General features: G+C 45.5%; 1 protein-coding gene across 3 annotated transcripts in view; it reads right to left on the bottom strand.

The window, feature by feature from the left end:
• Window positions 1-23,373, bottom strand: part of LOC144162634 (uncharacterized) — an 86,317-nt gene extending 62,944 nt beyond the window's left edge. The window contains exons 1-3 of one of the 3 annotated variants that reach the window (XM_077693249.1): window positions 23,030-23,373; window positions 7,424-8,975; window positions 836-1,862 (exon numbers count right to left, since the gene is read on the bottom strand). In XM_077693249.1, the coding sequence (XP_077549375.1) occupies window positions 938-1,862; window positions 7,424-8,556 (2,058 nt within the window). In that variant the 5' untranslated portion in view covers window positions 8,557-8,975; window positions 23,030-23,373 and the 3' untranslated portion in view covers window positions 836-937. Of the gene's footprint in view, window positions 1-835; window positions 1,863-7,423; window positions 8,976-23,029 lie in introns of those variants that run through there. The other 2 variants (XM_077693250.1, XM_077693252.1) reach the window with 2 other exon arrangements.
• Between the last annotated feature and the right edge of the window lie 256 nt (window positions 23,374-23,629).

The following is a 23,629-nucleotide window of genomic DNA, read 5'->3' as shown; positions in this document are numbered from 1 at the left end:
GACAACGAATAGGTAATATCAGGGAAGAAGAAATGTGAGAGACGAGGTGGCCCGCCCGCAGTGCCAATAGGTGTGTCCATTGTCCAAATAGCCACCACATACCTGACAGGTTTAACTACTGATATATGAGTACAGTGCTCGGACTGAGTTTGCAGGAACGATGACCAGAGAAGCGCACGATGCCCGCACGCGAAAGTGCTGCTTCGGTGGAGCTTCGTTGCGCACTCGATGACACGCGGGCTTGCCTCTATGTCCGTGCCCTTCGGTGCAAGTTAAAAGAGAAATCCAGCATCCAATTATCCAGTAGATACAGCCAGGCTGCGAAATCTCAAGCAAGGGCAAACTTTTCATGAAACGCTGCCTGCAGTGTCTTTGCTTTAGCTCGCGATAATTGGGTTTAGAGGGGCTGCACCTGAGCAATTCTTTTTCTCCATGTGACGCACGCACCCATCCATATTACTAACAGACCAATCGATCGATTACTTGATATAATGACGCCAATAAATCAAATTAATGTCGGATCGAAAAGTCGTTGGTCGAATAATTTGCTACTTTGAGATTTGTGACGATTGATTGATCGATTGATTTGCTAATCTATAATTTATGATGCTTGGTAGAATTGATATCAAATCTCGGATTTCTTGATGTTCATTGACTGCCTGACTGACCGACTGATTGACTGATTGACTGTCTGACTGACTGACTGACTGATCTTCCTATGTAGGATTAATTTCTGACCCCTCATTTATACTTTCAAATGGAATTATAATGTTTTTGCTCCCGAATTTCGGTTCCATGCATGGTTTGCAGAATAAAGGCACGCAAGATCCTCTAGTAAAGTACTCAACCATACATTTATTCGTGCAAATCCGCAGTACACTCACTACAGGTTGTCACTATCACATGGTCGCCTGAGAGTCACGTTTAATCGCGTCACTCAATCTTTCACATCGGATGCGCGGAGATAGCGGGTGATGACTCGCAGGCCGACGCCGTTCAGGGCATCCAACTGCGTGCTTTCTCCGGGGTGGCAGCTCACGGAGCGTTGGACTACTCCAGTTATGACGAAGAAGTTATCAGTCAGGAATTTGGCAGCCGCACGAACAGCGCGCTCGAACTCTGCCTCGGAGTGCCCGGCCACCTTGCTCAGATGTTTCCTGAAGGGCGGAGCAGTCGCGAGAGTCTCGAACGCGAGGGCGCAGCGCTTGCTCACATCTGCTTGCGTGACAAAGCGAGCGGCGTCATTGAGCAGACCGAGGTTACGCGTGATGGTTTTGCAAACGTCGAAGCAGGGGAAGTCAAGGCACATTTTGCCAGCCTCGAACGAAGTCACCGTCGGGCTGTCTGTCAGGGCGAGCGCCACGGAGCACACGCCTTCGCAGCGGCAGTCGAGGTCGCCTACCCGGGTCCTTGCTGCGCTTCCAGCCTTGCCGAGCGCGTCCGAGTGCCAGCCCCCGCGCGGCGTTGTGGGAAACGACGAGCGCAACCAAAAGTGGGTAGGGCTGGGCCGCCCTGCCGACGACGGATGGCTGCAGGGGAAGGATCGGATGTCCCACTTCAACTTGACGGTGGTGATGCAGTTATCGTCCTCGAGCAAATATGCGACTGCGTCACCCAGCGCAGGGCCGATGCTGCGGGTGACGTGCAGAGTCAGCTTCCTCACGGAGCGCGCTTCCCGTAGGGCTTCGCGGAGGCAGCGCAGTGTTTCGTCGGAGAGCCTCGAGGACACGTCGAGGCTGAGCTCTTGCGGACGTGCACCCTGCATGCTGAGGCTCGGAGCGAGCGTTGACACCACGTCATCCGTCCAGGGTGAGATGTCTACGCGACCGCCTCCGGCGCTCAGGACACGCAGCAGGTCGTCTCTGTGAAAAGAAAACACCAAAAACATTTTGCCGCCAAAGAATCAAAGCAATCAGATATGAGGAAGCCCTTTTGTTTTCTCGAAATTTGAAAATAATACGGGGGCACAGCATGAGTCGGGCGTAGTCCGCCTGGCATGGCTGGTTCGCAGCTGCCTGTCTTGTTTAAAATATCAGCTTCGATTGCCTTGCCGGCGCCATAGCTGAGCATGCTAGCGGGTGTAAGGTCATAGGAAGAGACGAATGTCATAACATAAAAGCTGGGGTTTTAAATTCTAGCAAAGCTGCCACGTTTGGAAGAATGAGACCTTTGTTTAATGCAGAAGCGTTGATTCAATCGGCCAGTCGGAAATGCGACACAGTCGTGATCAGCGTTTATACAAGCAACTCAGGGAAGCTTGTGTAAACAAAGTACCCCAGTTTAAAAAGGTAAATTCTGGCGTGAGTGGGAACAAAGTCAGAGTTCTCCGGGATGAAATACCAGATGTAACGCAATTAAGCACACCTCGGTGACCAGTCGGCAAAGGGTTGACCGTATGGTTGCGTTGGGGTAGGCATTCGACTTGGAAACTCGTGTTAGAAACATATACCTAGGCCTGCGTGGGCAACGTGCGCAGGTTAAAAAAAGCAAAGCCCCTTTCTTACGAGAAAAAAGGTTAAAGCCCGAAGTAATTATCCTTCACTGCCAACACCCTTGTTTTAGGGTATTGAGCAACCTTACATCTGCTTTTCTTGCTTTTATAGCCAGCAGAGGAAAGTGAGTCGGTGTGCTTGTCGCAAAAATAAGATATTTTATGAGTAATTTAACAATTATTCCTTTTGATGTAAGCATATACAAATCAGCATGGGGATTCGCAAAGACGCTTTAATTGCGAGATGGTTATTATGTCAAATCGTATAATTTTATTAAATACCAAACAAATATTCCCCGACATCTCAACAGCCTTAAGAAAGGTGTTCATTATTTCAATACCCTTTTTCCCAAAAAGGGTGTAAAGCTACAAATCAGGGTGTTGGATACTAGGAAAAAGAATGTAAAGAAAAGGGGTGTAAGAAAAAAGGTGTATGGAAAGACCGCCAACCGAGAAAAAGGGTGCAAGAGACCTTTAACTTTGGCGGTATTTCATACCCGTTTATACGGGTGGCCAGAACATTTTCCGCAAGCGGAGTATGTTTTGTACCTCACGATGTTTTACACAATATAAATTAGCGTAATTTATTTCAAGTGCAGCTGTTTAAACTTGAACTACGTAAGGTGGCGTTAGCAAAAAAGACAGAGAAAAAGAACTGCGTCCCCCGGTACAGGGTGCACCACCACAGATAATGCATTAAAACCGTGAAGCCGGCGTTGGAGCCAGTTCAAGTGTGAACACAGAAGGCGCAGGCGTAAGCGCACCCATTACTATACAATTTCAAAGTTATTAGTCTTTTGGGGATTCTAAAACGCAAAAAAATTGGCGCAGCTAGCAATGGTGGTGCAAGCCTAGAGAAACAGCATAGCTGGGTGTCGACCTAGCTTGTTTCCCCCTTAGATCCGCTGTCAGTGTGGGGGACACACTGAAACAGCCTTTTAAAACCCGGTGAAACTAGCCGTCACCCCGCAGCGCTTATCCTAGCTTAGCAAGAGCATCGCAAAGTTTAGCAGACGTAGCAAAACCTAGAAACATGGGAAGACACTAGGTGTACCGACTGTAGCGCTGTTCTTTTTTGCAACTGAACACCTATGTCATGCCGTTTCAACACCCTACAGAAAGCCAAGCGTGTTGCAGTCGTTGAACACACTTTCACAGCAGAACTATATATATATATATATATATATATATCTATATATATATATATATATATATATATATATATATATATATATATATATATATATATATATATATATATTTATATATATATATATATATATATATATATATATATATATATATATATATATATATATATATATATATATATATATATATAGGACAGAAATAAGAGTTGGCAGTCAAGAAAACCCTGCCAACTCTTATTTCTGTCTTATTTCAACGAGCCCCTCATTTCCAATTCTGATTCGCTATATATATATACAGTCGAACACGGATATATCGAACACGGGTATATCGAATTATTGTCTATATCGAACTCATAAATTATCCCCTTGAAAATTCTGTGTAAAAATATAGGAATTCGTACGTTTATATCGAACCGTTTTTTTCCCGACATTGGGTATATCGAATGCCGCGCGAGCTGGAAGGTGCTCTTCGGCGGTCGCGGCACCCACGATTGAGGTTCAGGAGGATGTGGGGGAAAGCGCGGGCATGGGGAAGACTGGCTCGCGGAACTAATCCCCCCCTACCGGAACGAATTTGCGCTGGCCCAGTCGGGCCCCGCTGCCGGCCGCCGTAGCGTTAGCGGACGAAGCCCGGTATGCTAAATCTCTCTAGGCACACAAGCCCGAACGCTCGGAAAATGTGACAGTGCGAGGTAGGGATGCCCCGACTGCGCACGTCCTTTTTTTTTTGCGACTGCGTGCGTTCCCCGGTTTGCCGAAAAAGAGTTTTTTTTTCTCTCTCTCTGGGTCTGTCTTCCCCCGATGTCGTCTCGGGAAAGGGTAGAGGGAACGAAGGCGCTGGCGGCCTCTTCCTTCTTTTGCATTTTGCTGCTGTTGCTGCTGTTTGGCGAGTTGTCCCGTACCTTTCGGAAATCACTGTTTCTCTCGGAGTTGACCATCGCGAGCGCTTTGTTGGAGTCCGTTCAGAGAGCCTTGGAATTGTTACCTTCAAAGTTCTTGTGGTACGTGCGCGCTGTTCTTCTTTTGCGTGCGTGTTGTGCATGGTCTGCGAAGGCGCAGCGTACTGCTGGAACTTTCTACTTGTGCAGCCTCGAGAAGATCGAGACCAGCGTCTTTAATTTCATTTCCAGGTCGAAGAAGCAGGCCAAGATCAGCGATTTTTTTTCACGGTAATAAAGCGTCCTGTTTGTTGCGTCGTGAGTGCGGAATTGGTTGTCATTCTTGAATGCGACGATCAGTAAGTGATCGACCGCCATAGGTGAGGTCTCAGAGCCCATAATTTTTATATCGAATTTTTTATATATCGAACTATTTCGCGATCCCCTTGGAGTTCGATATATCCGTGTTCGACTGTATATATATTGATTTGATTGATTGTGGGGTTCAACGCGCCGACGCAACGCAGGCGATGAGGCGCGCCGTAGTGGAGGGCTCCGGATTAATTTTGACCACCTGGGGATCTTTATCGTGCGCCGAAATCTCGTACACACGGGCGTTTTTGCTTTTCGCCTCCATCAGAAAAGCGGCCGCCGCGGCCGGGAATCGAACCCGCGACCTCGTGCTCAGCAGCGCAACGCCTTAGCCACTGAGCCACCGCGGCGGGTTGTATATATATATATATATATATATATATATATAGTAAGTAACATCAATTCTTAAGAAGCATCATAACATACTTATGCAAAGCTAGAGGCTCCGACCCATTTTTCAAGATAGGCCTCGCGTAGTCTTCGACGATCAGCGAACGTATACGCGATTCACTCACTTCGTCTAAGACCACTCGCCCATCTTGCATTGGCTGCCAACCCTGCCAAAAACCGCGATGTCAAATTTGTCCCCAAATGACGACAACTGCCACAGCCAGCAGTACAGCTTCCAATTTCACACTAAATATAAACGGTAACTTTAATTGCGAAACTGAAAGCGTGATTTATCTGCTCGAGTGTACCGAATGCCAGCTTCAGGGCCAGACCCGCACGTCTTTTAGACTTCGTTTTAATAATCACAAGTCGCATATTAAGACCCTCCCGACCCTGCCATTGTCCCAACATGTCAACGTAGTTGGTCATTCATTCAACAAAATAAAAGCAACAATCCTTGAATCCGGTTTCCGCTCACATCATGATAGGGAAGTCAGGGAATCGTATCTCATTCACAAATTCAAATCTATGAAATCGGGTTTAAATGAAAGCGTTGGCGCGCTGGCTTTCTTGTCGCACTGATCGCGTCTGTGTAACCTTTTTACTGCTGTTTACGTAAATATACTTGTGTTTGCATTGGCCCGCGTGTATGTGGTTGCGCGCGTGCCACCAAATAAGCATTTTTATCATTTTTTCGGTCTTAGCTTCGGCATTAGCCTGACAAGTGATCCTATCCATACTGCATTCCTTACGACAAGTTGACTGTTCAGATGTTACTGTTTTATCTTTTTTTCTCTTTTTTGCCCGCTCTGCATTGTATATTTTTTTCTGACTCCGCTGTTAAGTAGAACTTTTGTTTTTCATCCACTTCCCTTTTCCCACACCCATTTCCCGTTACTCTATCTACCTTTTTTGCACAGCTGTCACTGTATCTTGCCAGTGTAAGTGACCTGGCATTTAAAAATCCTGTTAGCCTTGATATGAAATCATTTGTTCATCAACTGTTGTCGTCCTGCCCAACACAACACGTGTCACCATGTTTACTGTGATTGGCTCCTGCTGCTTTATAAGCCAGTTTACTTGCCATTTGTTTTTATTCTGCCGAAGGCTTGCCCCAAGCCGAAACGTTTATACATTTTCGTTCGTTACCCTTTAGTCTTCTCTTTCACTGTACATTTTTACCGGTCCCATCGTACTTTATTCATACGCTAATATATATATATATATATATATATATATATATATATATATATATATATATATATATATATATATATATATATATATATATATATATATATATATATATATATATATATATATATATATATATTATAATTTTAAAGGTTCAAGTAGATATTTCACGTGTCAAAGCTGAACTTGGGGCATGGGGCGCACCGTATATGGAAACGAGGGATCATTGCGGACGAATATTTTTCTGCTTTTGAACATTTCTTACGAGTAGGGGAGGCTATGAGGGGATGCTTTGTTCTTTACAGTGCAACTATACATACATGCTTGGCCTTATTCAATGAGCAGCTGAACACCTTTCCCTCACCCTTTTAACACCCTAAGAAAAACCAGGGTGTCGAAGTTGATCAATACCATTTTTTTCGCACAAAAAGGGCGTAGAGCTATGAAAAGGGTGCTGAGAATCAAGAAAAAGGGTTCGATTGTCTGCCAACACCCTTTTTCCACCTCTGCTACACCATTCTTGGCCGAACTGGTGTAAAAAAGCTTAGTGCGCGGCTACAGGCTGCGAGAGAAGCGGATGCTGAATTATCCATACTTCATCTGTTTTCCCTTTTATGTGATCCCGGTGTTTATATTGTCTAAAATCGCACACTTGTTCAAGGGGAAAAGCAATATTCTGAATTTTTGTTTATATTTTGCATTTGTAAGAGATTTAAACTATAAAACCGTTTTTTTTAATTTCGCTTACAATTTACCCTATCGAACTGATTCGCGAACCGGTTCAAAGCTACCGAACCGGTTCGTAAACCGATTGGGCACGTAGTTTAGTCGAGCCGAAACTGAACGGATAGAAATAAATTCTTCCGAGCCTGAGCCGTAACCAAACCGCTATATTTTTCTGGTTACACACACTGGTTTGCATGACTTATTTAAAAGGTTTCGATTACCTGTCACGTGGTGCTGAAGACTTTTCAATCTTCATCTTCTTTAGGGTGGTGTTCATTTCGAGGCTGCCGATGAGCAAGGAGAGAGCTCCCTCGTCTACTGTTGAGTTCTTTAGGTCAAACAACTCGAGTACGCTGTTGCCGGCGAGTCCGTCCGCAACGGATCTTGAATGGCCTTGGCAAAGGCGAAAGGAGCGCACGATGAGAGTCTTCAGCCCAGTGTTAGCCAGCAGCAGTGCGACAGCCTCCTCCGCGCAAACCGGAGAGGTGTACGGGAACGACAACTGGAGCGTTGTCAGCGACGAACTGTGCCCCACGGCCTCGCAGATGGCCAGACAGGTTGCTACTGTACGGACGACGACGTGAAGCTGTGCCAAAGACGTGTTGGCCGCCAGTGCGGCATGAAGCGAACGGGAACACCTTTGGCTCAAATCTCTCGTGTCAAAAGACAGCTTCTCGAGTTTGTCGCATTTCCCCAAAAGCTCAGACATCGTCCAGGGCACACTATACTTGCCGTAAAACTGCAGAGTCAAGTCCGTAAGGTCGGCACAGTGAAGCAGCGCATCCAGCATGCCATTGTCGTTCTCGATAGAATTGCGGATGCTCATTTTTTTCATGCGTTGCGCCGCATTTTTGACGATGTCTGCCAGCTCCTTCGCCATGCGATCCCCGTACTTTTTCAATCGGACATCTTCAATGTTGACAACTTCAAGCGAATCAGCCGATGCACGCATCGCTTCGCAAGCCTCTTGGGTGTACGCGCCTCCTGAGAGTTCAAGCTTTCGGAGATTCGACGAATGTCCGGCGCTGTCGATGAGAGCAGCCGCGCCAGCGAAGAGCGGCCGAAGCCAGCGGGGAACTTCGCTCCTCAATCTCATCGCGAGGATACAGTGGTGCTTTCGCGGGAGCCAGGTTACAAAAAAGGACGGCGTGTAGTGCTCATGTTTGGCGAATAAATGGTGCTGCACACCATGACAGTAGTCAAAGGTTGAGAGAGCCAGCTTTCCCAGCTCAACTTCGCTCAGGTTCAAGCCGTAGCAGTTGAGAACTTCGTTCCAGGAAGCGACCTCATTACGAAGCCAGCAGCCGCTACTACTCGCGAACGTGCAGGCTCGTTCGAAATCAATCGAAAGCATTTTCACAGGCGTATGAGAAAATGTTTATCATGTGCTACGCTCCCTTGCCGACTGCTTCACTTCGTTTTCATAGAAACCTCAAAGGAAAAAGGTGTTCCCGGGCGGCGCCTTCTTCGTAAGGGCGAAAGACACTGCAGGCAATGTTAAACTGAGGCTTCAGGAGAAAGAACGAAACAGGCGTCTTGTTTTTCAGAGGGATTCTTTGTGCAGCTGAAATTTCCTGCCGGTCAGCCGAGAAGGATACTCCGTGATATCCTGGTCGGGCAGCAGTTGGATGGAGCAAGGGGTGAGAATGAAATGAACGTCCTGTCTCGGAGGAACTGTCGTGTTGTCCTCGGGTTGTCCTCGTCGGTCAGCCTCAGGTGTTCTTGATAGGCCTGCTCTTCATATTCAGTTCGCGGAGCCAGCCGGTGGCCGATCTGTAAAATAACGAGTACATTGAGCATTTTATTTCATTGTTGCCGAGTTAACTTTGGCTCTCTCCTTGTGCACGTCATACGTTCTTTGCCACTTTGCTTGGGTACTCCTAACAGGACCAGAATACTAAATGCTATAACGAGGGGCATTCAGGTACATTCTAGAACCTTCCTGCCTGACTATAGTTTGTAAATGTCTCATCCTACCCAAGTACTTTATTTTCTTAAGTTCCCAAGTACTCATAAATGAAATCGTGTGTGGTTACAGCAATAGTACAAGTAATGGCAGTGTAAAAGAACTACGAAGGAGTTGACGATGTTTAAGCCGAAATATGGGTCAAATTATTACCACGTAACCTCTACGTCAGCCATTTTTAAACACATGAAAGTGAAGCAACAAAATTTCTGCGAAGTTCCTAATTGCGAATATTCTGTCTTTAGGTTTGCTACCCACAAAACTACCCTGGCGTCAGAAGAGCTGTTTACAACCGACAACAAAGGTTCCTGTCCATGTATTCAACTCACGTATTGCCCCCATGTTCAGTTTTAAGGACTGGCCAGGTTCTTAACGCACTCAAGTAATTCGTTATACAAAGGCGCCCCTGTATTGCGCACCCTGCCATTTTTTTCACAGCTATCTAGGTATACCTAGCTGTCACAGGCAAACGTGCGTCGGTTCTTTTTAACCATTGCAAGCATGGCGGGACAACCCTTAATTCTATACACCTGCCCACTACGTGTGTGCTATTGCAAAAAATGTGAGGAGCTCAGGCTACTAAAACTTCAAAGCCACTGTTGCTTTACGAACTTAAGAAGTCTGGCGATGTTGAGAAATTTTGATGGTGGGTGACAAAAAACCTCGTTGAATGTTTCAACGAGAAGCTCTGCTGTGATCGCCATGAAGTTCTGACAGGGTAAATCAAAACTGTGCCACCTTGGTTGAAGCTTGAGCGATACTATAGAGATTTAGTGTCGTTCAATTTCCACATGGAGGGCATGCCTTTTAGATAGCTTAGAAAGATAACAGGCAGTTTACTGACGCTCCGAGAGTTACGTTATCTTTCGCTTACGTAGAGACAAAAAATCTGCTTTACGTACAAAACACCTCTGCAGTAAATCCGCTTTTGGATTTTCTCTGATTTGATTAGTTTTAAAGTGAAGCTTTTTATATCGGCCTAACTGATGGCATGGATAGTCCGAGCGAGACCTCACGGCATAAAAGCCAAGTTTACATAGTGGGCTCCACAAAAAGATGATGGTGAGGGTCAGTGAAGGCGCAAGCGCCTCAAAAAACCCCTTTGCGTGGACGGAACCGAACCTGGTTCCCTCGCGTCAAGAAGCCGGCGTCCATCCGGTGGCGCCATTCCGACATGGTAGCAGTACTTTGAATTTTGGACTTTGACTATGACACTGGTTGCATGGAAGAAAGTTGCGTACGTGTTTTAAGCATCTCTTTCTCTCTCTCTCTCTCTCTCTCTCTCTCTCTCTCTCTCTCTCTCTTTATGAAAGAGGCTTTGATCTTTTTCCCATTTCTCATTTGTTCATCGTATTACCTGTATTACAGTAATTCCTCTGTAGAAGTACAGCTTGTGCGCCAGTTGGTGAATTCTGACGTTATTGAAGAACGAGCGAAAAAGACACGAAGACGCAAGTCAAAGCAAGTGTGTTGCTCATTCTTTGACTTGTGTCCTACAGTTTTTTTCGCTGGTTTTCCCAAAAGGTGAACAATTTTTTTTCTGGTTTTAGATGCGACTGCATCTCATTCACTCGCCTTGTCCCTCCATACGGCGTTGTCGTTGTCCGTCCGCACCCCTCCCCCATTCTCCTCGCCGCGCGAGCTGCGCTCTCCGCCGCTCACCCCTCTCCTCTCCGATAGCGAACACTCTTCGCGAGGGGCATTGGATTGGGTTCGATTGGATTGGCTTGGCTTGGCTTGGCTTGGCTTGGATTGGATTGGATTGGATTGGATTGGATTAAAGTTGATTGTGTTGGATTGTGTTGCGTCATAGCCGCGCCACGTTGCGTCATAGCCGCGGCAGGGGGTTCACGGCACGTTTCACGCGATGGGAGAATCAACCTAACGGAAACAACAACGGAACCCCCTATGCGTCGCATCTACACAGGGGTTCCCGCGAGGGGAGGTGGGAGTAATTTTCTTTAGCCTTAAATAGTGCTTTACATATCTTAGCCGAATAGGCACACCGCAATCGTCGAGCAGCGCCTCCGTCGAGCTGACATGAACGCCACCAACGGCGGCGGCGCCAAACACTCCGGCGCTCCGTGAAGTGTTGCGGTTGGGTCAGCATTCCTCTGTGGCATGCGGGAAGCTTTCATTTAGCTATTCTAAACTGTACGCAGCACTAAGTTTTGACGTGCACGTCATTTTGGAACGATTTTCTTTACCGGCAGTTCGGCTTCATCGAGTGAGAGGCGACAAGCAACCGCGATGTCGCGGGTGCTGCATTGCGGCTTCAAGTCGGTCGACGCCTTCGACCGATACTTTCGGCCGTCCATCCTTAAAAAAGGCGCTGCGTGTACGAGAACAGGCACGTCTACGGGGTCCAGGGAGTGGACGGCACAGAACTTTGAGCAAGGTTCCTTTCCAAACGGGCAAACACGTGCACGAGATTGGTTGGATGGTAAGTAAACAAGCAAACGTGGCCTAGCACATGTACGCACGTGAGATGAGTCTGCATTTCAATAAAGCTCGAGAAAAGTATTTTGTTACGACTGTTCTTGCCTTTATTTGGGTTCGCCTTGTGCCTGAGGTACACTTTGGCCCGATTTAAATTCGCAGCTGACGGTGCTGCCTCAGACAATCGAAAGCGGCCAGTGCAGCTGCCGCTACAGCATTGCGGGCAACTGTAAGCACTGTGCAGCAGTTGCTTTCTATTTAAACAGCTACGACCATGTATCGTGTACGAGCCAGCCGCAGGCACGGGGTAAACCTGTAGGGAAGCCGTTGCTGAACGATAAGGTGAGCATTGAAGAACTTTTCGGAGGTATGGTGCACTTTGTTTTATGTTACATAGATGCTTTCGGGTGCAGCATTGCTTGCATGTGTCCTTCTCGTAAGCATTAGCTATCCCGTATTTCGTTTTTATCGAGTTTCTAGCTATCGCTATTGATGTGGTTCTGTGCTCAGCACACTCATTAGCCCGTACATTTTACCTACTAGGTAGTGAATTTCGTCATTCTTTCCCCCAGACTGCAACATCCCCTTTGTAGGGAACAGAAAAACGGCATAACTGTCTCCATTTTACGTCCTGGGGTACTTTCCGGGCATTGTTTCCCCATTCACGGAAACACTAGCAGAAATGACAATGACAGAGAAGGAATTAGCCTCCATCGAGGCAGAAAAACAAGCCACGCAGTTGTTGCATGCAGCTGCAAAAAATTACCCAGCTGCTTCCAGCCCCTTGCAAGGGCTCACAAGAGCTGCAGGTGTTGGGCATGTATCCCAAGTAATGTGCGAAATGAAAATACCACACAGAGAGGATGTCGCAGCAGTAGAAAGCGTTTTACAATGCAAATGTTGCCTGCGCGTCACTATCTGACCAGTGTGTGGGGACCGTGGGCCAGTGAAGCTGTGTCAGGTATGGAAACGGTGACAGCAGACATAATTGCTTATCTATTAAGTAGTATGTGGGTGTTTATAGCGCAAAGGCAGCCAAGGCCAAAGAGCGCCAAGATCATATTTAGTAGTCTTTCGCTGTCATTTTAGTGTCTAAGATGTCCATGGTATGAGTATGATCCTATTATTAAAATAGCTTAATATATGGGTGTAAGGGCCCTGCATGATATTAAAGATATGAGGATGATCATAATGGTGGATGAAGGTGACCATGATGGGTGCATAACCCTCGGTAGCTCTCTTAATGCTGAGAGATCCGAAAGTTACATGTGGTACGAGATGAGATTTAAAAAAAATCGGCTTCAGCGAGATATGATAAAACACGTTTGCTCGTGACCGCTGCTTCGTCTCCTAAAAATAAAGAGTGATGAAGGGGAATTCTGTACTTGTATAAATCAGGGAATTGTAGCTGTCGCACATCGTTTAAGGATTTGCATTCAGTTAATAAATGTATACTGAAAGCCGCTCGGCAGATCTGCTGGAAACTGGGGGTGATGAATTAGTTAGGAGGTACGAATGTGTGCCATGTGTGTGGCCTATTCGAAGCCAGCACATAGATGTTTCATTTAACCTATTTTGTTTTTCTATCATGTATTTGCCTATCTGTGGTTTTATTGTGTGTAGTTTTTTGTGTGTTTGTTCATCCCGGTGTTGTTGCCAGCGTTCGCGGACACGTCTTCGTTTTAGTGGTTTCATGTCCTCGTATGGTAACTGTGAGATTTCGACATCACTGCGCAAAGCGGCCAGCGCAGCATTTTTGTCAGCGACCTCATTTCCCTGCCCTGGAACCCAGTCTACTATTACCTTCAGCTCTAGAGCGTGTGCTGTCGCCATTTCCTGACTGGCTCAGTTCATGACAACATTGGGACTATGTTTTCGTGAGTGTAGTTACCTGGCGACGCTCAGAGAGTCTGTAAAAATAATTGATTGCTGTGTTTTCGTACGTGTAATGTGCTGTAGTGTTCGAAAAATTCCGTGTGCTTCTGCTATGAAAATGACAGAAATACGTTCGTCCTTTTTTCACTGCAAAAGTTAGGGCCATGTGCAGCACATGAAACAGCAGTAGCACTTTTCGAGCCATCTGCATAGAAAGCGTTGTATTGGTGGTACTTGTGCTGTATGTGTAGAAAATGCTGTACAATGAGCTCTCTTGGTGCATTCCTCTTAACGATTTCTGTAAAGGAAAAGTCGCAGGCAAATGATGGCACATCCCAGGGTGCAGTAAGGTCTGTTAGACTGGTTTCACAGAGCTCATTGAAGGATATCCGTAGTTCTTCAGCTTGTCTTCTCACCCGCAAAGCAAAAGGCGGAGAAAGTAAAGGGCGGTTTGAAAACAGACTCATAGTGGATGTGTATTTGATATTAGTGTCACACGGATTCTTTATATTTGAAAACGTCTTAAGAGCATACGTTAGGGCCGTAAACATGCGCTGGTACTCCAAACACCACAGGTCACACTCTACACACAAGCTGTCAGCGGGGCTTGTCCGGAAAGCGCCAGACGCAAGACGGAGCCCGAGTTGTAGAACTGGGTGTAACATTATTAAAGCAGTTTTGCTGGCTGAGCCGTATACCACGCTTCAATAGTCCATGCGGGACCCAAGCAAGCTGGTAAAAAGATGCAAGAGGCATCCTTATCTGCACCATAGGACTGATGAGACAGGATGTTCTGTATGTTTAATGTTTTTAAGCATTTTAGTCTAGTTTTTCTTATATGTGATATAAACTTCAGTGTTTCGTCAAGGACAAGGCCCAGGAGCTTGTGTTCTTTTGTGACAGCAAACGGTAGTCCACTTAAAGTAAGGTCAGGTTAAAGGCAGAGCCCTTGACGTTTTGAGAACAGGATACACGTACTTTTTGTGAGTTTAATTTTAAGCCATTCTCTTCTGTCCAATCAGAGAGTTTATTTATACCTAGTTGAATGTGCCTTTCACATATTGAGAGGCTGCACGACTAGTAACTAATCTGTACATCGTGAAGGTACATGGAGCATGATATTGAAGGGGGCAACAACTTTCTGAGCGTGTTCATTTTTATAATAAATAGACTACAACTCAGTACTCCACCCTGAGGAACCCCATTTTCTTGTACAGACACTCTGGAGAGTGCCGTCCCAACCCTTACACGAAATGTCCATTCGGGCAAGTAGCCTTCTATCGTGTTAAACATATTTCCTGATATACCAATAGATTTGAGGTCACGAAGAATGCCGTAGTGCCAAGTAGTGTCGTATGCCCTATCTAGGTAAAAAAATGCAGAGACAATATTGTTTATGTATGAAGGCATCTTTGACGTATGACTCAAACGCTACCAGTTGGTCTGTTGTGCATCTACCTGAACGAAATCCTGCCTGGCAGTTATCAAGGATGCCGTTATACTCAAGGAAATATGTCAGTCTTTTATTTATCATTTTCTCAAATACCTTACTTGGGCAATTGGCTGGTAGCTTGTTGGAAGCCAGGCATCTTTCCCTTCATTCAGTATTGCAGTACAATTGCCTCTCTCCAAGAGGTAGGGAAGCGTCCTGCTGGCCATATTTTGTTGTAAAGATAAAGGCGTGTTTCGAGGGTGTCTGGGTGACGATTCTGTATCATAGTGTACGTGATGCTGTCTGGCCCAGGTGAAGAAGCCCTACACGTGCCGACAGCAAACATCAGCTCCTGCATAGTAAGTTCAGAGTTGTACCGTTCTTCTGATGGTCTGTTATCCCGAATCGGCTTGCGTTCCACAGATTTCTTGTATTGGATGAATGTATTTGTGCAAGTCCATTTCCTTGGTCTAAACGCGTGTCACCAGTAGCACACACCAAATGCACGTTGTGCGTTTTCTGTCCTTTGAACTTTAGAATTCTATTCCATACTTTCCGAGCATCTGTATACAAATTTATGGAAGTTAAAATACACCCCCAGTTACCTCTTTTGGCTTGCCGGCGCATGCGCCTACCCAATGCCTTTGATCGCTTGAAGGCTACTAAGCTTTCGGCCGTTGGATATCTGCGTAGGACACCCCACGCCTTATTTTGGGCGTGGGGTGTCCTACGCCTTATAGTACGCCTTATGTCCTACGCCTTATAGTAGGTAAGCAGTGAACGACGCACCTGCTCGCAAAGAAGGCAAGCTCAACTGTGCGCGCTTCTTGTCGTTCACTGCTTACCTACTACCACGGCGATTGATGGCGTGGAGGTTTTGCCCTAATCAATTTTCCCTGCGCCATCTTCCTCCAAAACGGATATCTGCGGCGAGACTGCTGCCAAGCGTTGCTTCAGTGCTCCGAAAAATATGACGCAATACCGGGGTGTCCAATGCCAGTCGATTTGCACAGGGAGCAGTGGAAGGCCAACCAGAAATTCATGCGTTGCCTGCAACCGCCATTGCAAGCGTCTCGCTCATTAAAAAAAGAACAAAGTAGCATCGCCGGCTTTGCTGTTCAATCCGCTCCGTGGTTCAATCTAACATGCTCGCCCGCGCCTTGCCACCTTATCGCGAGTGGGTTTGCGGTTTCATGGTTTTAAAGTTAGAATCGTCATGCCGTATCAGACAGGATGAGGTAAGATGCGCTTCCCAGACAGGAGCTAGATGGTAGCTTGTGATAACCTAGCCGATAGCTGCAAGTAATGAGCTCGGTACTGACAATGCGGCTTAGAATACAGGAACGTTTTTTTTTTCCTGCGCATCTTCTCGCCCTCCTCTAAGCAGACTGTTCACGCGCCAGCACAAGAAAAGATGGATGCGTTCGATTTGTGTTCTGAGAAAATACGACGTGGGTGCGCATTATTTTTGTGCGTAGATAGAATCCAGCAACGAGTGGTCAATAGTGCGGATATTGTGTTGCAACACTTTTTTCTCGTGGTAATTTGTAGATGTGAACTTTAGTTCTCGGAAGTGTATGCAGGAAGTGTATGGTCGAATCAACGCTTTCAAAGTTTTGCGTTAACTGGCCTAAAAGGCAGGCCCTGAAGCATGCTTTTTTTAATTGTAGGTTCCCGATTATTGTGTCTCTGAACTGAAACGAATATTTTCAGAATAACGTATAAAACGAACTGAAGGTAACACAAGAAAAGAAACGAATCGTGGTTTTTTCCTTGTTCGAAGTTTTCTTTCTTACATACATACATACATACATACATACATACATACATACATACATACATACATACATACTTGCATACTTGCATACATACATACATGCATACATACATACATACATACATACATACATACATACATACATACATACATACATACATACATACATAAGTGCGTACGCACATACGTACACTACTCAATTTACGAAGTGTGGACGTATTGAGAAAAAAACGTGCGATAATCTAAGTACACCGGCATCACATTTCGTTAGTCACATTTAGCTCCAATGTATAGCATATGACTTAAGCGTTACGGTAACCATTACCTAAGGTGTGACCGACGCATTGAACTTGTTACATGCGCTTTCGTCGTTCAGTAATATTTATGGTCGCAATAATTTGTTATATTTCTTTACAAAAATTAAACAATACAACAAAACACCTCAATTAAGTGCACTGCGTAGGATTTAATGCGGTCTATATAGAACATCTTGGTACACCAAACACATTTTGCGGAAAAGAACAAAAAGAACGAGCTGAGAGAAATCACCATCGTTAAGTACAGCAAGAACAGGTCATAAAAGAGTGTTCTCGGCAGAGCCACGGCCTGGATCCTATCCGCAACACCCCGTTTCCCGTTTTGCTTCTCATGCTAAAAACACCGGGCAGCTAGCCAAATTTGAATTGTCCAAGAACTCAAGTCGTAGCAGCAATGACCATAATTGACCTGTCAGTCATACTTGATAATGATGACAGGTATGACTGACAGTCATACCTGTCAGTCATACTTGACAATGACCTGTCAGTCATACTTGATAATATTTCAAAGGCCCTTGAAGAGCCTATCACTAGCGCTGATATCGCAGTATGTCACAGAGTGCCATGTAAAGAACCATTTCGTTCTAACATCATTGTGCAATTTCACAACCGAACAAAACGCGATGTCTTACTCGCCAAAGCGCGGAAGGCGCGCCTGTCTGCTCAAGATTTAGGCATGTCTGATCGAGTGCCTGTTTTTATAAATGAGCATCTCTGTCCGTACTTGAAAAGGTTGTTAGGAATGACAGCCGCAAGAAAAAATCCGCCCGCATCTTCCCACGGGGGGAACTCGAGTAAATGCGTCGCAGAGTGGTGGGGGTATCGCGTGAATGTTGCGTAATTGGGTATGGTTTGGGAATGCTTAATTGTTATTTCGTCTGTATTATTCTTATTTATTGAATGAAGGAGAAGCGAAGGCAAGGAGTGTAAAGTTAAAGTCTGTCATTATTGCTTGGTGCCGTCAAGCAAAGCGTCAAGTCAAGCTCCAAGCAAAGACGCCCTTGACTGAATTCCGAACGCGCGCTCCGCCGCTTATATACACACCGCCCGCGTTCGAGGGAGAGGAGTACGGGGGAGAGACGCACATGCGCATACTTCCGTTCACAAGCGCGCGAACTTTCCACGCACCCACCACGCCGTTATCACGTGTACACGCCCTGCCGCCGCTACTGTTGAGCGCGACGCAGCGCACGGGTAGCTACGACGCATGCGCGCACAGACGCGCTCCCCCCGCACAGCCGCAGCTGTTGTTGAGAGCGACGGAGCGCACGGGGTACACGCGCTCCTCCCGCACCGCCGCACCTGTTGTTGAGAGCGAGGAGGGTACGGGGGAGAGACGCGCACCTGCGCCTCGACGCGACGCGCATGAGCAGTGAGCGTGTGGACGGCGCCGACAACATCGACGAGTGACATCACGAGCCTAAGAAATGCTCCGCATTTAAAAAGGATAAAGGATGGCGCTTTGTGTGGGCTAGAGATGGCAAGATATTCGCACGCAAAACCGAGTCGTCGCGAGTACTCCGAGTTTCGTGCGTCACTGACCTAGATAAGATGGAATAAGATGAAATAGGGCCTTCTTCTTTTTCTGTTGGGAATGACATCCGCATCGCCGGAAAATGGTCACCTTTTTACGCCAGAAGAACTGAGAAGGAATTTTATCGCCCAGTCGAGGCGGATTTCTTTTATTCACTTTAATGCCCAATCGGCCCGTAACCAACACGACGACATTCATGCGTTCATTTCTACTTTCAGTTTTAAATTTGGCGTTATCATGGTTACTGAAACCTGGTATAATGAGCACGACGAGGAACTCAATCTTCTCGGATATAGTACCTTTTTCTTAAACCGCAGCGGGAGGAGAGGAGGTGGTACTTGCCAAAATTCTTGCCAAAAAAATTTTTAAATGTGAATTTCTCGAGAGTTTTTCTTTGGTAACTAGTGACTATGAGGTACTTTCTTTGCAAAGCAGTTCACTTGTTTTCTCGGTTTTATACCGCCCACACGACAAAATTCTTTGAATTCCTTGATGCATACTTCAGCTGGATTAATGACCACAATCTCACACTCGTGCTTGGTGGTGATCTAAATATCAACTTATTATAAATATCTGCGGCTCAAAATGAACTTAGTGAAATTATCGCAGTAAACAGTTTTGTTAGCCGTATAGACCAACCCACACGTGTCAAAGGAAATACTTCTACCATACTAGACCTATTCGTAACTAACATAAGTGAGGAATCGCTATCATGCGGTGTTATTGCGGCTGACCTTAGTGATCACTTACCTATATATCTATTCTCCAACCAGTATTCTGCTAAGACTGAACGAGGAAAGGCCTTGTTTTCAATACGCTTTCAAGATATAAATCCCACCACTTTAGAAAAAGTTCAGCAGAAACTCGTGCAAGCTGACTGGCGGAACATATATCAAACGTTGGATGCAGAAGAAGCGTATGAATTATTTATTGAGGCATTTAAAACTATATATTCTGACTGTTTTCTTTTTAAAACAAAAACACAAGCTGAGAAGGGGCGTAAGCCATGGATAACCAAAAAATTTTTAACAGCGATACGTGTTAAAAACGCTCTGTATAAGCGTTTCATTAAAACCAAAAACATGGAAGACCTAAAGAAATTTAAGCAATACAGAAACAAAGCCAACAGTCTATTAAGAAGCGCTAAATGAAAATATATCGACAATTTATTTAACGTTGCATAATTGCAACGATCGGATGTTGTTTAGAAGCGTTTAAACGATTTCTTGCACTGGCACAAACATCACTCCATTGAAGATAACTGTAAATGGCAAATTGATGTCTGGTCACGAACTGGCAAACGCGTTTAATGACTTTTTTGCATCGGCTGTTAACAGTGTATACTCTCCTAAATGCCTAAACTATATGGGTTCAAGGACGCGTGACAGCGCGTTCTTGACGCCCATTACTAGTCAAGAGGTTGCCCGAGTGCTTCAGTCTATGAAAAATACCAAGAGTAGAGATATTGGCGACCTCCAGATACAACCTATAAAGTTCGTTTGCGATATAATCGCACCGGTTCTCGAATATATTATCAACTTGATTTTTATGTCCAGCGTTTATCCCAGTAAATTACAGGTCTCCAAGGTCTCGGTAATATTCAAGGGGGATGATAAATCAGTTGTTTCAAACTACAGGCCAATATCAATCATAATCATTCCTGTTTTCTCTAAATGCATTGAAAAGTTGATCTGTGATCGGATGACTAGCTTTGTACAAAAACACAAAATATTAATCGACTGCCAATTATGGCTTTGTTAAAGGTAAATCAACGGAAACAGCTCTTTTAATACAAAAATAACTAATACTGGAGTCTTTCGAAAAGCAATCATGCACGCTGGGCATCTACATTGATTTCTCGAAAGCGTTTGACTCAATAAATCATGATACGTTGCTCCTGAAATTAGAATACTACGGCTTCCGAGGTAGTTTCCTTCAGCTCGTCCGTTCGTACCTTAAAAATCGACAGCAAGACGTAGTCGTCCATGGTGAATTGTCATATAGCAGAGCTATTAACTGTGGTGTCCCTCAAGGGAGTATACTTCGACCGCTACTCTTTAACCTTTATATTAATGATATTGTATGCATTGACAATAACGATAAATTTATTATATACGCTGATGATGCCAGTTTGTTTTTCTCGGGACGTAGGTTACCTGAAGTGATCGACAACGCAAATGCCGCCTTCCGTAATTTACTTGAATGGAGCAATGCATCTTCACTGATACTTAATTCCAAGAAAACTAAGGCAATTCTCTTTCGCCAAAAAACAAAACAGTCGGTGCTTTACCTAACGTTCTTGGTGGTTCTTGGTGGTAGCAATATTGAAATTGTTCCGTCCATAAAAAGCCTCGGTGTAACTCTACATGAAAACATGCTCTGGGACATCCATACAGGGAATCTAGCTAAGAGGCTCGCTAAGATTGTCGGCATACTGACTCGTGTTCGTTCTCAGTTGCCACAGGCTGGGAAACTACTGATTTATAATTGTTTATTTCATTCTTGTATTTCGTACTGCCACCTGGTGTGGAGTGAGACTACATTCTCAAACATTTTACGGTTACATAGGTTGCAAAAAAGAGCTGTCCGTATGTTTGCGAACACTTCATATTATGCCCATACCCTGCCCCTTTTTACATCATTAAATATTGTACCTGTCACCACATTGTACAGCACGCTGCTGGAGTGTCGCTATAAGAAAGACTGTAAAAACTCCAACCGTTTTTTTGACTCAACCTTCAAATTAATGCAACGAGACAAGCCATACCCAAGAAGAAGTAATGAACCCTGGCAAGTGCCTCGTGTGCGTACAAATTAAGGACGGCAAATGCTTCGTTTCCAAATACCAATACTACTCAACAGGTTTTATAACGAAGAGTTACCGTGACGGGCTGGTTTCTCGCATGCTTCTTTGCATTACTGATATATCATGTCTTGCTATTGTTACTGTAGGTAAACGGTAAAATGTATTACAGGACTGTGCACAATTTGTGGAATTTCGGCGACGAACTATGATTTTAAGTTGTTTTTTTGGCGTCTAGTACCAGTGCTGCTACTGCATGCTGAACCTGTAGGGGGTGCATTCCCCGTCAAGCCCATTGTTGGCTTTTTGAATGTACCCTGGCATCATTTGATGTTGCAATGAATATCTTCTTCTTCTCTACTACCGCTCGAACCACTATGTGCGTAGCTTAGATTGGCCTTAACCGCTTGCATAATAGTATGATCGGGAAAGTGATAGTTCTTCTTGTTTGGTGATTTTTATGACGATATGTTATCTCGTCGATACTACGTATAATCGTGTACTTTTATAGTTCAAATCCCATGTCGCGAAACTTCAAAAGCAATACAGCGGTAATAAATTCCAACTAAGCTGTTTAACTATTCGAGAATGTTATAAATGATGTTATCTCGACTGCGAAAAATATTTAGGAAGAAATTTGGTCAGTGTACAAATATGTTTTTATGTTAAAAGCGGGGCGAGTGACAACTTTAGGCCCCCTTCTTTACCTAGAAGGGCTGATAAAGCTGTAGTTATCGCCAGCACAACGCCGCACAGAGTGGTGATTTGCGCGCCCGCAAGAGATGCGTTTTCAGCTTCTGCTCTGACATTGGTGCGATTTTCTTCATGCTTAACACTCACAATCGTCGCTGCAGGAATTTAAACGCATAAGTGGGAGGGAATTCTTCTTGAAGAAGTCACGTTTCGTGGCTTCCGCACAAGCGCAGCGAACCAAGCTTCTATCCCGCAGACGGCAGGATTAACAACGAATGCTGAGGGAAGCCTGCAGCCCAGTATAGTTCACACGCGCCCCTTGCCGCTGCAGTAGCTCGCTTCAATGCTCTTCTGTAGGTCGGAACCATTTAACCGCGCCGTATATGCTAGCACGAAAGTGAATTGTGCATACGCGCAGTCGTATCTCTGTGTTCTTACCTGTGCGCGTAGATTGATACCAAAGGATTAGGAAACCTGTAAATACATTTTGTCTCGCTTTCTTAGACGCAGTGGGGGTCGCAGGAAATGAATCTAGCTTTTCATTCGCACCCCGAAAAGCACCCTCCTCGCCCTCTCTGCAAGTCACCGACTTCGTGTTCTCCATCCAGAAAAAAAAAAATACAGCATGCACGCAAAAAAAAAAAAAAAAACATCTGGGCCAATTCATGCCAGTATTCATTCCGTACTGATATCTGACATTCTTGGCCACGATCTTCGGTCATATCAGAGAACGCGTGTGTCCGCGCACGACCGAAGCATGCCGTCATCGAAGCTATATTTCCTACCGTGCGGCGGAATAAAGCGTGCTTGGGTGTCCTGGTTGTTTACAATGGATTGCTGCTACCTGACGCAGTTTTTTGGGGGCCGTATGTGACGCCATCTATGAAGCGAAAAAGTGCGAATCTGAGATGGCGCCGAACTGTTGAGGCCTCTTAAGCTCTGAACAGCAACATGGTCACTGCATTCCGCAAGTAACTCATGTACCACTCACCGATTACGGTGCAAACAAAGGTTTGGGTTGACTGTTGGCGACGAAGTACCGAATACTGTCGTTTCCCGCGCAAACGCCGCCGTCGACTTGACCGTTCACGTCACTATCTCCCGCCGGAATTCTGGATAGTCCGCTTTTTGCACAATTTCAGTGATACCTTTTAAATATCGAAGTGGGTGACGATGCAACCAGCTCGTCTGTTCTGTAGGGCAGGCTTTGCACCGTCGAGGACGCACACCACTTGGTAGGGAAAACCGCCCTGGAACGTGCAGGCGAACCAAAAGATAAACGCAACACGAGAGTGGCAGCCGGACAGGTCAACTGCTTGCCAGCGCGGCTTATGAGTAAATGCACCGCAGATTGCCAGGGCACGCAGGCACAACCGGCTGCCTGTATAGATATACTAATGCTTGTCTTATCGCCGGCTCGAGTGAAATCGCGCTGACAGCATCACTTCTCGTCAGGGAGGCTTTTATTGCTTCAGGCACGGCCGGGCTGGAGGAGCGGCGGACGCGCATTTTCGCTCGTTTGCCACTCCTCCATCTCTGCCATGCTTCACGTATGCATTTGCTTGTCCGCGCCGTGAAGAAAATTTGGTCT

The sequence above is a fragment of the Haemaphysalis longicornis genome, unplaced genomic scaffold (assembly GCF_048455015.1).
Source record: "Haemaphysalis longicornis isolate Haplotype H1 unplaced genomic scaffold, Haemaphysalis longicornis Haplotype H1 scaffold_12, whole genome shotgun sequence".
NCBI classification, from domain to species: domain Eukaryota; kingdom Metazoa; phylum Arthropoda; class Arachnida; order Ixodida; family Ixodidae; genus Haemaphysalis; species Haemaphysalis longicornis.
Note: the sequence above shows the minus strand (reverse complement) of the source record. Positions and strands in the feature narration are given on the sequence as shown.